Below are 16,742 nucleotides of genomic sequence, written 5' to 3' on the forward strand. Positions count from 1 at the left end.
CACCCAGTAGTTATCCATACGCAAAAAGCAATCCAGAGAAGGCACCTCCTACTGCGAGGTCTCAGTCCATTTCTACAGTGCCCAAAGATAAAGATTGGCAGAAAACTGGTTTTACGTATCCACCAGTTTGTCATTACTGCGGTGAGAAAGGAGACATTGTCTCTCAGTGTCCTTAGTTGAAACAGAAAAATGAGAGAGAGAAAAGCTGTTTCTTCTAGTGGTAGCACTCCAGCCCATTAAGTCTCTGTTTGGGCAAACAAGATTTTGGATCAGATGTGTATGAACCCTTTGCTTCAGATGGGTTTGTGTCTCTGCAGAGTGGCGATGCTGTTAAGCAGCCAGTGAAGATACTGCGAGACACTGGGGCAGCCCAGTCCTTCATTTTGGAGGGTGTTTTGCCTTTGACACTTCAGCAACTGGTTACAGTGTGTTCGTACAAGGCATGGAGATGGGTTGCATGGAAATTCCTTTGTATGATGTGGAACTCGAGTCTGATCTTATTTCTGGTTCCGTTGCCGTGAGGCCTAGCCTAACGGTGAACGGGGTCTCATTCATTTTGGGAAACGATTTGGCTGGAGGGAAGGTCGTACCAAATCCTGTTGTTTGAAAGGAACCCAGAGTAGAAGAACCTGATGGGTTATCAGAAAAGTATTCTAGAGTGTTCCCAGTGTGTGCCGTTACACATGCTTGATCCAAGATGGCGTAGTAGTGCAGTCCTGTTTTTGTTGTGTGTCTGTAAATAGCCAGTTTTTTTTGTATTTTTCGTACATATTTCCCTATCAGACTTTTCATCCTTCTACAAAATATACTTTCCTGCAACCCGCCTCACTCAATGTGGAACGGATTCTACTATTGACTTACCTTTTATCTAGAATCTCCAGTTGAAACTAGCTAGCCAGCTAACTAGCTACTTGCTATTAGCCACAGTTAGCGGTATTTCACCCAGAACATTGGATTTTTCTGCGGGAATAATTGAATCACTGGACATTAATCACCGGATCGCAACTAGCTAGCCGCAACCGAATGGATGTTGCTGTCTGGCTAATCACCACTGCCCCCGATGCAAGCACCAGTTAGCCTCGAGCTAGCCTAGAGCCAGGCTCATATCTACCTCTATGTCTACCGGACGGGAGTAGCCAGCTAACTAGCTGCTTGCTATCAGCTACCGTTAGCGGTTTTTCACCATTGTCCGTGGCCTGCACCACCCACCAGCCAGCTCTAGTCTGGACTATTATTCGGCCAGTCTGCACTGTCTGCACAGCGCGTTATCGACCCAGAACATATCAGTTTTTCTGCCGGAATCACTGAATCACTGGACCTTTAACTCCGGATTCATCGCTACCAGCTAGCTGCAACAAAATGGACGTTGTGGTCTGGCTAATCATCCTGAGCTAGGCCCATCTCCCGGCTATCTACCTCTCTGTCAACCGGACGGGACCACCTAGTGTTGACACGGAGCCCTGCCGATCCTACACGACTGGTCTGCCGACGAAATCGTCTGATGTGATTACAACAGGCTTCCGTTACGACGTCGACCACGAAGATTCCATCTGCTAGCCCCGGCCCGCTAGCACACACTAGCCGTGGCCTCTTGCTCGCTAGTGCTTTAGCAGCCCCCAAACTACCTCCGAACCATCCTATTGCTGTTCACTGGACCTTATGATAACTCAGCTATACAGCTGATGTCTGCTGGACTGTTCCTTTTTACGGTACCGCATCCTGTTTATGTTTAGCCTCAGCCCAAACTGTGTTGTCATTACCAGCTGTTGTCTTAGCTCTCTCAAATTACACCTGTGATTGCTTTATGCCTCTCTCCCATCTCAATATGGTTAGCTTATTGTTGTTTAGGTTATTTCTAATTGTACTATCTCACTGTAGATCCCCCAGCCCAGCTAAACCTGCCTTAGATAGCTCCTTTGTCCCACCCCCCATACACTCGGAGACCGACTCAATTGGTGCCTCCAGTGATGCTATCTCTTTCATTGTTACCCAACGCTTAGGTTTACCTCCACTTTACTCATATCCTTCCATATCGTTGTCTGTACATAATGCCCTGAATCTTTTCTACAACGGCCGGAAATCTGCCCCCTTTATTCTATGTACCCAACGCACTAGAAGACCAGTTCTTAAAGCCTTTAGCCGTATCCTTATTCTAGTCCTCCTCTGTTCCTCCGGTGATGTAGAGGCTAACCCAGGCCCTGCAGCCCTCAGTATCACTCCTACTCCCCAGGCGCTATCATTTGCTGACTTCTGTAATCGCAAAATCCTTGGTTTCCTGCATGTAAATATCAGAAGTCTACTTCCTAAGTTTGAGTTATTCACTGCGTTAGCACACTCCGCCAACCCTGATGTTCTAGCAGTGTCTGAATCCTGGCTTAGGAAGGCCACCAAAAATTCTGAAATTTCCATCCCCAACTATAACATTTTCCGTCTAGATAGAACTGCCAAAGGGGGTGGAGTTGCAATCTACTGTAGAGATAGCCTGCAGACCTCTATCATACTATCCAGGTCTGTGCCCAAACAGTTTGAGCTTCTACTTCTAAAAATCCACCTTCCCAGAAATAAGTCTCTCACTGTTGCCGCTTGCTACAGACCCCCCTCAGCCCCCAGCTGTGCCCTGGACACCATATGTGAATTGATTGCCCCCCATTTATCCTCAGAGTTCGTACTGCTTGGTGACCTAAATTGGGATATGCTTAATACCCCGGCCATCCTACAATCCAAACTAGATGCCCTCAATCTCACGCAAATTATCAACGAACCTACCAGGTACAACCCTAAATCCGTAAACATGGGCACCCTCATAGATATCATCCTGACTAACTTACCCTCTAAATACACCTCCGCTGTCTTCAACCAGGATCTCAGCGATCACTGCCTTATTGCCTGCGTCCGTAACGGGTCCGCGGTCAAACGACCACCCCTCATCACTGTCAAACGCTCCCTAAAACACTTTAGCGAGCAGGCCTTCCTAATTGACCTGGCTCAGGCATCCTGGATGGATATAGATCTCATTCCGTCAGTAGAGGATGCCTGGTTGTTCTTTAAAAGTAATTTCCTCTCAATCTTAAATAAACATGCCCCATTCAAAAAAATACAGAACTAAGAACAGATATAGCCCCTGGTTCTCCTCAGACTTGACTGCCCTTGACCAGCACAAAAACATCCTGTGGCGTACTGCATTAGCATCAAATAGCCCCCGCGATATGCAACTTTTCAGGGAAGTTAGGAACCAATATACACAAGCAGTCAGGAAAGCAAAGGCTAACTTTTTCAAACAGAAATTTGCATCCTGTAGCACTAACTCCAAAAAGTTTTGGGACACTGTAAAGTCCATGGAGAATAAGAGCACTTCCTCCCAGCTGCCCACTACACTGAGGCTAGGAAACACTATCACCACCGATAAATCTACAATAATCGAGAATTTCAACAAGCATTTTGCTACGGCTGGCCATGCTTTCCACCTGGCTACCACTACCCCGCCCACCAACTCTGCACCCTCCGCTGCAACTTGCCCATGCCCCCCCCGCTTCTCCTTCACACAAATTCAGACAGCTGATGTTCTGAAAGAGCTGCAAAATCTGGACCCCTACAAATCAGCTGGGCTAGACAATCTGGACCCTTTCTTTCTAAAACTAGCTGCCGAAATTGTCGCAACCCCTATTACTAGTCTGTTCAACCTCTCTTTCGTAACGTCTGAGATCCCCAGAGATTGGAAAGCTGCCGCGGTCATCCCCCTCTTCAAAGGGGGTGACACTCTAGATCCAAACTGTTACAGACCTATATCCATCCTGCCCTGCCTTTCGAAAGTATTTGAAAGCCAAGTTAACAAACAGATCACCGACCATTTCGAATCCCACCGTACCTTCTCCGCAATGCAATCCGGTTTCCGAGCTGGTCATGGGAGCACTTCAGCCACGCTCAAGGTCCTAAACGATATAATAACCGCGATCGATAATAGACAGTACTGTGCAGCCGTCTTCATCGACCTGGCCAAGGCTTTCGACTCTGTCAACCACCGCATTCTTATTGGCAGACTAAATAGCCTTGGTTTCTCAAATGACTGCCTCGCCTGGTTCACCAAATACTTCTCAGATAGAGTTCAGTGTGTCAAATCGGAGGGCCTGTTGTCTCGACCTCTGGCAGTCTCTATGGGGGTGCCACAGGGTTCAATTATTGGGCCGACTCTTTTCTCCGTGTATATCAATGATGTCGCTCTTGCTGCTGGTGACTCTCAGATCCACCTCTACGCAGACGACACCATTTTGTATACATCTGGCCCTTCATTGGACACTGTGTTAACAAACCTCCACGAGCTTCAATGCCATACAACACTCCTTCAGTAGCCTCCAACTGCTCTTAAACACTAGTAAAACTAAATGCATGCTCTTCAATCGAACGCTGCTGGCACCCGCCCACCCGACTAGAATCACCACTCTCGACGGGTCTGACCTAGAGTATGTGGACAACTACAAATACCTAGGTGTCTGGTTAGACTGTAAACTCTCCTTCCAGACTCACATTAAGAATCTCCAATCCAAAGTTAAATCTAGAATCGGCTTCCTATTTCGCAACAAAGCCTCCTTCACTCATGCTGCCAAACATGCCCTCGTAAAACTGACTATCCTACCGATCCTTGACTTCGGCGATGTAATTTACAAAATAGCCTCCAACACTCTACTCAGCAAATTGGATGTAGTCTATCACAGTGCCATCCGTTTTGTCTCCAAAGCCCCATACACTACCCACCACTGTGACCTGTACGCTCTTGTTGGCTGGTCCTCACTACATGTTCGTCGTCAAACCCACTGGCTCCAGGCCATCTATAAATCACTGCTAGGCAAATCCCCGCCTTATCTTAGCTCATTGGTCACCATAGCAGCACCCACCCGTAGTCTGCGCTCCAGCAGGTATATCTCACTGGTCATTCCCAAAGCCAACACCTCCTTTGGCTGCCATTCCTTCCAGTTCTCTGCTGCCAATGACTGGAACGAATTGCAAAAATCTCTGAAGCTGGAGACTCTTATCTCCCTCACTAACTTTAAGCGTCAGTTGTCAGAGCAGCTTACCAATCACTGCACCTGTACACAGCCTTTCTGAAATTAGCCCACCCAACTACCTCATCCCTATATTGTTATTTATTTTGCTCTTTTGCACACCAGTATCTCTATTTGCACATTAATCTCTTGCACATCTAGCATTCCAGTGTTAATACTAATTGTAATTATTTTGCACTATAGCCTATTTATTGCCTTACCTCCATAACTTGCTACATTTGCACACACTGTATATATATTTTCTGTTGTATTTTTTGACTTTATGTTTTTTTACCCCATATGTAACTCTGTGTTGTTGTTTTTATCGCACTGCTTTGCTTTATCTTGGCCAGGTCGCAGTTGTAAATGAGAACTTGTTCTCAACTGGCTTACCTGGTTAAATAAAGGTGAAATAAATATGCTATGTATAAGAAAGTCAGCGGGAGCAAGTCTAATGTTGAGGAGGATGTCAGCAATCCCACCATGGTTGATCTGTCCGTGACGTTTATGGGTGATCCTGATTTCGCTAAACCTCCTGAGTTGACTTCTCCTTTGAAAACCCCAAAGGTGAGCAAGTTTGTAGGACCACTGAAGGAAGTGAGGGTCCTTACAGTTGATACTTCGATGTCTAAAGTAAAGATGTTTCCCTCTCCCCTCTTTTTGCTGAGATACATCCAGACGAGGAGTTTGATGAAATTGTGTGGGTTACTTTGACAGAGATGGCATTCTGATGAGGAAATGGCATTCTTGCGCCATTTCTGGGCAAGACGATTGGCCCAGTGTATCTCAAATTGTCGTTCCAGTTACACTTCCACAAGAGATACTGAGGTTGGCTCACAATGGTAGTATGGCAAGCCATCTTGGGGTCAACAAGACGTATGACCGTATCTTGTGAAACTTCTTCTGTCCTGGTCTGAAACAGGATGTTGTGGCTTGCTGTAAATCCTGTCGCGTTTTCCAGCGGACGGTTAAACCGAACCAAGCTGTACCGGTTGCCCCTTTGCAGCCTATTCCTGCCTTTGACAAACCTTTCAGCAGGATTCTGGTGGACTGTGTTGGTCCTTTGCCCAAAGATAAGAGTGGTAACCAGTTTCTCTTGAGTTTGAGAGACTGGGATGAAGGGGTCCCTCTTGTGCTGTTTGCAGTGAGAATCTGGAGAAGGCGCAAACATAAATGAAAGTTTGGTACGATCGAAAGGCCTGAAACCGCACTTTCGATGTGGGAGACACAGTCCTGGTTTTGTTGCCCATCCTGGGGTCACTGTTGCAAGGTCGCTTTTCAGGCCCTTACCCTACAGTGCAAAAAATTGGTAATCTGAATTACATCACCACACCGGAGTGCAGGGAAAAAAAACCTGGCTGTGTCATGTCAACATGTTGAAACCACTCTTCACCCGCTACGATTGGGCGGCGAAGTCGGTGGAAACTGGAAGTGATGTTCTGCCTGTGGACACGGATGTCACCATTGACTATAGTCTTCCTCAAGAGTATGAGGAAAGCCCAATACACCCTGTGCCAGTTGGACGGTTGAGTAACTCAGATATGTCTTTTTGGCACACTTGTCTCCGGAGGAAAAAGGCTACATTGTTGCACTGCATTTAGAATATCAGGATTTATTCTCAGATGTGCCAACTCAGACAAATGTACTAGAGCATGACATTAACGTTGGACTCTGACCCAATCAAACAAATTCCACTGAGGAAAATCACGAGAGGAAAGTTACTACGGATATTTCAGAAGTTTCCTCTTTAAATCAGACATGTCTGTGGTAAGGGCCTCCTGTAGCTCAGTTGGTAGAGCATGGTGCTTGCAACGCCAGGGTTGTGGGTTCGATTCCCACGGGGGGCCAGTATGAAAAATGTATGCACTCACTCACTGGAAAAACGCGTCTGCTAAATTACTAAAATGTAAATGTCAGGACAACTTGGTTGCTGATTGTCTCTCAAGGGTGGACAGTCAATAAGTTTTGCGTTTAGCCAGTGTGTAGCCCTGGCTCACAATTTATTTTGACTCCACATTTTGCAGTTTTGGAAATGAGTATTGTTTTGGTTGGGCTCGTTCCAAGGGGATGAGAGTTATAGAAGCGTACGTGAAAAAATATATACAGCAGTCAAAAGTTTGGACACACCTACTCATTCAAGGGTTTTTCTTTATTTTTACTATTTTCTACATTGTAGAATAATAGTGAAGACATCAAAACTATGAAATAATACATATGGAATCATGTAGTAACCAAAAAAGTGTTAAACAAATCAAATTATATTTTATATTTGAGATTCTTCAAAGTAGCCACCCTTTGCCTTGATGACAGCTTTGCACACTCTTGGCATTCTCTAAACCAGCGTCATGAGGTAGCCACCTGGAATGCATTTCAATTAACAGGTGTACCTTGTTAACAGTTCATTTGTGGAATTTCTTTCCTTCTTAATGCGTTTGAGCAAATCAGTTGTGTTGTGACGCGGTAGGGGTGGTATACAGAACATAGCCCTATGTGGTAAAAGACCAAGTCCATATTATGGCAAGTACAGCTCAAATAAGCAAAGAGAAACGCAGTCCATCATTACTTTAAGACATGAAGGTCAGTCAATCCTGAAAATGTCAACTTTGAAAGTTTCTTCAAGTGCAGTCGCAAAAACCATCAAACGCTATGATGAAACTGGCTCTCATGAGGACCGCCACAGGAAAGGAAGACCCAGAGTTACCTCTGCTGCAGAGGATATGTTCATTAGAGTTAACTGCAACTCAGATTGTAGCCCAAATATATGCTTCACAGAGTTCAAGTAACAGACACATCTCAACATCAACTGTTCAGAGGAGACTGCGTGAATCAGGCCTTCATGGTCGAATTGCTGCAAAGAAACCACTACTAAAGGACACCAATAAGAAGAAGACTCCGCATGTGTGGTTCCCACCATGAAGCATGATAGTCCCACCATGAAGGCACACTTAACCAGCATGGCTACCACAGCATTCTGCAGCGATACGCCATCCCATCTGGTTTTGGGCTTAGTGGGACTATCATTTGTTTTTCAACAGGACAATGACCCAACACACCCCTAGGCTGTGTAAGGGCTATTTGACCAACAAGGAGGGTGATGGAGTGCTGCATCAGATGACCTGGCCTCCACAATCACCCGACCTCAACCCAATTGAGATGGTTTGGGATGAGTTGGACCGCAGAGTGAAGGAAAAGCAGCCAACAAGTGCTCAGCATGTGGGAACTCCTTCAAGACTGTTGGAAAAGCATTCCAGGTGAAGCTGGTTGAGAGAATGCCAAGAGTGTGCAAAGCTGTCATCAAGGCAAAGGGTGGCTACTTTGAAGAATCTAAAATATATTTTGATTTGTTTAACACTTTTTTGGTTTCTACATGATTCCATATGTGTTACTCCTCGGCCAGAGCATCCAGGTGCGCTCTGAACGAATGGACAATCTGATAATGCTCTGAATTACAGGAACAGTCTGCAGGAAACTACCGTAACGCCCATGACGTGCTGTTCAGTATGTACACTGAGCTGCAGACACAGAAGATCAGAATCCCTGCTGAGATGAACACCAACCTCATGATCCTCCACTCATACATCCTGGTTAAGGTAGAACTACACCACCAGCATCCTCTACTGTTATACCACTACACTACCCAGCATCCTCTGCTGCTATACCACTACACTACCCAGCATCCTCTACTGCTATACCACTACGCTACCCAGCATTCTCCATTCATACATCCTGGTTATGGTAGAACTACACTACCCAGCATCCTCCAGGGGCCTAGCCCGAACCATGAAAAACAGCCTGAGACCATTCGTCCTCCTCCACCAAACTTTACAGTTGGCACTATGCATTCGGGCAGGTAGCGTTCTTCTAGCATCCGCCAAACCCAGATTAGTCCGTCAGACTGCCAGATGGTGAAGCGTGATACATCATTCCAGAGAACGCGTTTCCACTGCTCCAGAGTCCAATGGCGGCGAGCTTTACACCACTCCAGCCGACGCTTGGCATTGCGTATGGTGATCTTAGGCTTGTGTGTGGCTGCTCGGCCATGGAAACCCATTTCATGAAGCTCCCAACTTCTTGTGCTGTTGCTTCCAGAGGCCGTTTGGAACTCGGTAGTGAGTGTTGCAACCGAAGACAGACAGTTTTTATGCGCTACATGCTTCAGCGGTCCAGTTCTGTGAGCTTGTGTGGCCTACTACTTCACGGCTGAGCCGTTGTTGCTCGTAGATGTTTCCACTTCACAATAACAGCACTTACAGTTGACCAGGGCAGCTCTAGCAGGGCAGACATTTTACGAACTGACTTGTTGGAAAGGTGGCATCCTATGAATGTGCCACGTTGAAAGTCACTGAGCTCTTCAGTAAGGCCATTCTACTGCCAATGTTTGTCTATGGAGATTGCATGGCTGTGCTCGATTTTATACACCTGTCAGCAACAGGTGTGGCTGAAATAGCCAAATCCACTAATTTGAAGGAGTGTCCACATACTTTCGTATATATAGTGTACAACTACACTACGGAACATCCTCCACTCATACATCCTGGTTAAGGTAGAACTACACTACCCCGCATCCTCCACTCATGCATCCTGGTTATGGTAGAACTACACTACTGGGGGCCAGTTGATGATACCTGATGCTGTGATTATGGATTGATTGATGTATGGATTGATGTATTGACTGGTTGATGTATTGGTTGATTGATTGATGTATTGGTTGATTAATGTATGGTTTGGTTGATGTATTGGTTGATTGATGTATTGACTGGTTGATGTATTGACTGGTTGATGTATTGGTTGATTTATGTATTGACTGGTTGATCTATGTATTGACTGGTTGATCTATTGACTGGTTGATTGATTGATGCATTGGTTGATGTATGGACTGGTTTATGTATTGTTTGATTGATGTATTGTTTTATTGATTGATTGATGTCTATGAAAATGTATGCACTCACTAACTGTAAGTCGCTCTGGATAAGAGCGTCTGCTAAATGACTAAAATGAAAATGTAAAATTTAGGAGCGCACTCCAGTTTGATTTTACAAACACACCCTTTGTCACTCACACTTGGCACTTTTGGTGAATGAGTTGGTTCCACCAGTAGCTTTCCTGCGGATATTGGTTGAAAATCTCTTGGTATGGACAAAAACATGTAGCACTGGTCAAGCATTTAAACTAAAGGCGGCCGCATGCTTCCCATCCGAAACAGTTCGTGCATATATTATGACATTTTGTGCCGGTTTTTGTTCTTTTTGGAGTTCTGTTTTGTGGCTGTTCGGCATACGACTGTTTTTTATCGGAAGCCGAAATATACGCCTCTTCGTCCGTGATTGGTCAACTGTAGGAGTGACGCGAGTTTCTGCTTCTTGTAGATTCTGGCCGAAATTCAGTGTGGATTCAACATGGCGAACGACAACATCGAGCATCGATTGACCGAGGATGTACAAAAGTACTTTCACCAGTACGATTCTAGCCATGCATTATAGAAAGACCAGCATGCAAATTCCAATTAATGGAGGGAGATTGCGGAGACGTTGGGGTCGGACCCAACCACTCGTTGGAAAAAGTAGGGGTAGGGTTCACGACAAGTTCGTCAAGGCAAAGAAACAAGGGCGCAGTGGAGATGCCGGTGGAAGCGCTAATTCAGAAATGTTGCTGCTGTCTTGTTCAGCATGTGAAGACTTAAAGCAACATGCCGTCTTCACCAAAGGATGGGGTATGTTGTATTTTCTATTGTATTCGACGAAAAGAGTACCTATGTTTTGCTAACAATAGTTAGCCAGCGGCAAGCTGCATACTCATGCAGGGAAAGCAAGCAAGCAAGCCAGCCAACCAACTAAACTAAAGATCTTTACAACTTGATCAAACATCATGTCATAGAAAGAAAATCATAAGCTTCCCATATTGGTAACGTCAAAGTTTGGTAGTAAGGTCCAAATAGTCATAATGCTGCAAACGTTTGAGCACAGTTGAGTAACTACGGCAGGCCTACTGAACTCAAACGTTTGCAACATAATAGTCTATTGAAGTCTCGGTTAATGATTTGATGTTCATTAATGTTTTGGATATGTGTACTAAATAGCACTCAACTTTTATTTCAGGCACAAACGCCAGTGAATGGAGACAGAGCCTGGTTTTGTTCTCTACGCCCCAGCACTGCCTGTTCACCGGCCCCAAGCACTACCTCTGCCCCCAGTACTGACTGGTGATCGGCCCCCAGCCCATCTCCCGCACTAAGGTGCAGTGTAGAATTAGAAACTATCTCCATGCAGGACCTGGGAAGCTCTATCCTGAGCCAACCTCCAAGACCTACTCCACTGGCTTGCTCCTCAGATGCCACAGAGCAGCAGCAGTAACCGGGTTGTGAGGAAAGAGCTGCAGACTCAGTCCTTGACACATCACTTAAAGGCATTGCAAATGATTGAAGACTTATCAAGATCTGGAGACCTTCATGCACCAAGCCACCAGCTTGTCCCAGAAGTAAAGAAAAAATAATTTCAGACTTTACTTTGATACCCTTTTCACTTGTTGTCCTTTTTCTTCCTCTCCTCACCCTGCACACTGCTCTCCAGACATGCCTAATTTCCCCCTTCTTCTCATCCTCTCCACAGGGTCCTGGCACCTATAGCTGATTTAATGGATAAACTTGTGTTGCTCATAAATATGTATCTACACTCTTGACCCTTCTGTTGTTTACATGTCTGGTCATAGCAGACACTTTTGTATTGGGGTTTCCTTTTAGAAGCAAGAAAATGTTTATTTGTGTGCTGAAAAAGCTGTTGGCATTTAATCTCAATACAATGCGTTCTATTTGTACATCAAGTGTTGACAATGTGCTAGGTACACCAAATTTAGTAGATCCCTGGAAATTCACACAAATTCCATTTGACAGTCAAGTGTTTGTGTACACTTATTCTAGCCGACTGCCGAACTGAAGCATGCTGACGCCTTAATTCTAGGGACACAGTTATCCAAGGGCATAGAGGTCTTTTATGTATCCCTATAGTTCCTCATATGGGACAAAAATACAGGTAGCCTAATCATGGAACACTAAACATCAAGTAGTGCTCAGACTGGCCTCATTACCATAAACTAAAAAGTCTATGGCAGAATCGCCAACAGTTTGACAATAACGATCTAGTGCCATCTACTGGTATGTAGCGATTACCCATAAAAGGAATATTAACAAATCAGGGCATGAGTTCAGAAGTTGCTGGGCCTGCAGGGAATCCACTGATGCAAATGCTACGGTTACCATCAAGCCATTTCTATAACAGAATTGATGTGGAACCCAGATGCACAGGATATCAAACTGCTATTTTGTTTGAGACCCTACAGAAAATATTGGAAACAGGAAGAGTAATTGAATTTAAGCGCTTCTCACCCCAGGCACAGAATAAAATTAAAAACAATCCAACACAGAACACTGTATGCAGACAACAATCAAGGCACAGGTGTCATCAGATACAGTGGACAGGAGAACAGAATGAACACGTCTGTAGCTGTGCCTTAAACAAGGCCAGAGACTCTACAGCCCTGACAATGACTAGAGGTGCACTCCACAGCAGAGGAGCCGTACAACTGAAAGCCATGTCACCCATAGTTTAGTCTGAAGGCAGCTGGACCTGGAGGAGTAAAGGGCATGTGTGGGGTAGGAAGAGGTCAGACAGGTACTGGGGTCCAGAGTTGTGGACAGCTTGGTAGGTGTGAACCGGGATTTTAAAGTCAATGCGTGAGCATATGGAGAGCCATTGGAGGTTGAACAGCACAGATTTTGTGCGCTCACAGGGGGTGTGGGTGAGGACACGTGCTGCACAGTTCTGGACATATTGTAGCCTTCTTAGGCACTTGGCAGATGCGCCAACAAACAAGGCATTACAATAGGCCAGACTGGATGAAAAAGGCGTGGATGAGTCTCTCACCTGCAGATTGTGACAGCATAGGTCGAACTCTGGCAATGTTCTGTAGATTGAAAGATTAGACTTCGGTCACACTTGATGTGGGCCTCAAACGAGAGCGGACAATCAAATATCGCCCAGGTTGTGACAAAACATTATGGAATCATGCTTATTAAAAAAAAGTTTATTAAACGTCTGTACAAAACATGAATTAATCAATTATATACAAAGATATACCCAGCCCATTCAAGTATTAGAGGCAATGGTTTTCAATTGGGGCACCATTGGCTAAACTCATTCACCATCCTCATCTTCATCTTCAGCAGGCAGTGGTCTGGATCTGAAAGGCGAGTGATTGACATTAGTTAGGACAGCAAATATGGCATCAATGCTGTTTTGCCCATAATTACATTTTAACTGGCTCTGCAGTGCACTGAAAATCGTACAGATGCATCCTGAAAATGTGAAACCTGGTTCATCACCTGAACTTGCATACATGCTTACAAACAGTTTGCTAGATGTACATCCAAACTTGGTTCAATACATTTCCAGAAACAGCAGGACTGTACTTGTAACCCATTGATTCTGCTTTGGCAAATACCTCCACTAGGCACAGGTATGTAAAAAAATAAATAAATAAAAACTTCCGGATCTGTTCCCAAAACGTTGCATTTAACAATCAGAACGTGTTCTTTGTATTGGCAACGTTTTTGGAACAGATTAAATAAATTTTGAGTATAACTTCTGCAAGCACTCAAGTGGTACGCATTTTGGGGCCACTTTTAGACTAGTCCTAAAAACGAAGCTTAATAGAATGAACATACTTCCTGGATGACTTGGACACTCCACTGACTCCAGCCTCTTCATCAACTGACTGGGGGAGGTGGTTCTCCTTCTCAGGCTTCCTGCTGGGCCCACCAAAGAAATCCCCAATTCCCTTCTGCCAAGTTGGGGTGGGCCGAGGACACACAGGATTACCACCAGCAAATTTACTCTTTGCTGCAAAACAATGCCAGCATTACATCACAATTTAGACATTTGCCATAAGTCCTCACCACTGATGAAAATATGAGCAAGAAACTCATCTGGAGGCAATACATTTACTTCATTTAGCAGACGCTCTTAGCCAGAGCGACTTACAATAGTTGTTTGTCATCTACCAAAGACTACATTGAAATATGGGGTTATTAGCTAGTCAACGTTACTTTTTTAGGGTGAATGAAATGTTGACTCACCAGGTGTGCCTGCTTGAGAGCTGCTTGATGCATTAGTAGAACTCGAGGCACCCAATGACTTCCTGGGTGCAGATGCAGCCACAGCTGAAAATGTATAAATGAGTTAGCTAACAAGTAATTTTAACAAGCAAAGTATTAGCTATATTGCAATGCAGAGTTTAATCTGATCTGGCAATGTTTTGCAAAGTAATCGACACCGCCATATGTATTGCTGGCTTCCTTAGTTTGGGCGGCGAAATTGCCGCCAGATTGAAGATAATGATTTCCAATAGTTTGCCAACGTTAGCGAACCAAAGACGCTAATAAAGACATGTTACGTCAATTCTTTATCCAATCTTTAGTTGTACAGTAACGATCAAAAACGTTTAACTTATTGATGCAGGTGAAGTTTAGGGTAACAATCCAATCCTGCACAAATGATGAGACGTGAGAACATAGCTAGCTAGATAATGCAACATCCGGCTGGGATGCGTGCAATCTGTGGTCACGATTCTATTGAAATGGCGGGAGACCGGCATCTAACCCGGTCAATGAAGTTAGCAAAATCACTGAAATCGAACATCAAGTTAATTAAAGATAGAATAAATGTAGGAGTGGCAATTATGTTCGCAAAACTTCAGTTGACTACGGTAATTAAGTAGTTAACGTTAGCGATTCCAGTTTCGCACTCAGAATAACCAGCAAGCTAATTACATATTCATCAGGTTTTGATTGCAGAACATTACCTTTTCTGTAAGTTCCGGGGACACTGTCTGCCTTCGTCCTCACCATGTTCTAATTTTCACCAATAAACCTGATACAAACGGGACGTGGACCTTCACTGGCGACTCCACGAAAGCCCAATGTTCATTCTGCTTTCCCGCCTAGGTTTAAATCACGAGTGTGTGTGTGTTTTGGCTCCTCTGACGTCATTGGTTAGTAACTATTTCCCTCCCCTTCACGAAAGCCTCGCAGAGTTTCTAAACCCAGAGGCGCAACATCGCAAGACTTCCGGGAACACTTACGAAACAGAGCAAGCAGACCAGGCCGGGGTTTGTGAAGTCAATGAGAGAAGCAAACATTTTACATTTACATTTTACACATTTAGCAGACGCTCTTAACCAGAGCGACTTACAGTTAGTGCATACATTTTTTTTCTTCATACTGGCCACCCGTGGCAATCGAACCCACAACCCTGGCGTTGCAAGCGCCATGCTCTACCAACTGAGCTACACGGGACCACAAAAATGTCTTCGTTAGTTGTTGATTTTCTCGAAATCTAAAGGCACAACCTAGAATCGAGACAATGTCTTAAGTAGTTGAACATGTTATTACTCCAACCTCGTGAAAGTGACACGTTTTAATTTTCGTCAACAGATACTTTATATTGAAAGAGTGCCGTATTTGACGGACTGCATATGCGCAGTTTGGCGCGAGACGATCCTTAGACCACAGATAGTTAAAAAATGTTTTGCTTAGACCCGATGACATGTTTCTGCGCATGAGCTTCGCTAGCCAACTTCGCCATGACATCGCCTACAGGTGTGATCGGGGATTTATATTGGAGAAGCAGTTTTAGCATATCTTCTTACTGTACTATCTTTGGCTTCGCCTCTGGCAGCTTAACACACACACCCCACTAATCGACTAATGCAGTGGTTCCCAACCAGGTTCTAGGGGGTAACTGCCCCACCCCCTTTTTGAGTAAAGTAGTAATATGTTGGATGAGTGTGTTGGGGCCAACTGCCTTTCTACCTGTCATTTAGACAATGACTAGCCCAGTTACCAATAGTTTATGCTAACTTGCTAGCTAGCAACTTCACTAGCAGGAAATGCTAGCCAGCTAGCTAGTTAGCATAAGCTGCTAGGAGTGCTAGCTAGCAACCATACTACCAGATCGTCTGAGGTAAAATACATTAAAAAGATAACGTAACTTAATTGCAGTTGTAAATGTTTCCACTAGTGACTGATAGCTTTACAGTTGTTACTTTATAGCCTTTTAGCTATTTTACACAGCATTTTATGTCATATTGCTGGATCGCTAGCTACGTTTTTAAGAGAGAGTTTTTCAATTGGCATCTCTCCCTCTGTTTTAAGTCACAGATGGGGACTGGATTAGGTGTGAGCAGTGCAGGAGGTGGGCTGATGAGTTGTGCTCCAATTTGATTGGGGATAGCTTTATTTGTGACCTATGTACAAATTAGAATTGTGCAATTTGGGCTCCCGAGTGGCGCAGCGTTCTAAGGCACTGCATCTCAGTGCTTGAGGCGTCACTACAGACTCCCTGGTTCGATTCCAGGCTGTATCACAACCGGCTGTGATTGGGAGTCCCATAGGGCGGCGCACAATTGGCCCAGCGTCGTCCGGGTTTGGCCGGTGTAGGCCGTCATTGTAAATCATAATTTGTTCTTAACTGACTTGCCTAGTTAAATAAAGGTTACATAAAAATGGTGCAATAGAGCTTCTGGATATCAGGACAGTGATTGCTCACCTCGTATTGGACAAATATTTTTTTCTTCAACAAGTCGGATGCGAAGGATATCCTACAGACACCCGACAAGGCCCAAATCCCCGTCATTCGCATGAGAAAGAGACAGAGA

General features: G+C 44.7%; 1 protein-coding gene and 1 long non-coding RNA gene across 2 annotated transcripts; one reads left to right on the forward strand and one right to left on the reverse strand.

The window, feature by feature from the left end:
* Positions 1-10,418: 10,418 nt before the first annotated feature.
* LOC311135484 lies at positions 10,419-11,846 on the forward strand. The gene is made up of 2 exons (XR_014613769.1): positions 10,419-10,746; positions 11,132-11,846. It is a non-coding gene; the product is annotated as an uncharacterized lncRNA (long non-coding RNA).
* A 96-nt stretch (positions 11,847-11,942) lies between these two features.
* LOC311135483 (PCNA-associated factor-like) lies at positions 11,943-15,021 on the reverse strand. Its single transcript, XM_084169466.1, has 4 exons — positions 14,889-15,021; positions 14,164-14,247; positions 13,753-13,927; positions 11,943-13,268 (listed from the first exon to the last, which is right to left on the reverse strand). The coding sequence occupies exons 1-4, from the start codon at positions 14,932-14,934 to the stop codon at positions 13,223-13,225; spliced, it is 351 nt and encodes a 116-aa protein (XP_084025592.1). The 5' UTR covers positions 14,935-15,021; the 3' UTR covers positions 11,943-13,222.
* Between the last annotated feature and the right edge of the window lie 1,721 nt (positions 15,022-16,742).

Source organism: Coregonus lavaretus, assembly GCF_964263955.1.
Source record: "Coregonus lavaretus genome assembly, chromosome: 9".
NCBI lineage: Eukaryota > Metazoa > Chordata > Actinopteri > Salmoniformes > Salmonidae > Coregonus > Coregonus lavaretus.

What these genes read in the sequence shown, in the direction of transcription:
- LOC311135483 (XM_084169466.1), bottom strand. Translation starts at nt 14,934, where the DNA reads ATGGTGAGGACGAAGGCAGACAGTGTCCCCGGAACTTACAGAAAAG. An exon ending in CCCCGGAACTTACAGAAAAG is followed by an intron (nt 14,248 to 14,888) that starts GTAATGTTCTGC and finishes ATACATTTTCAG; the next exon opens with CTGTGGCTGCATCTGCACCC. An exon ending in GTGTCCAAGTCATCCAGGAA is followed by an intron (nt 13,269 to 13,752) that starts GTATGTTCATTC and finishes CTCGCCTTTCAG; the next exon opens with ATCCAGACCACTGCCTGCTG.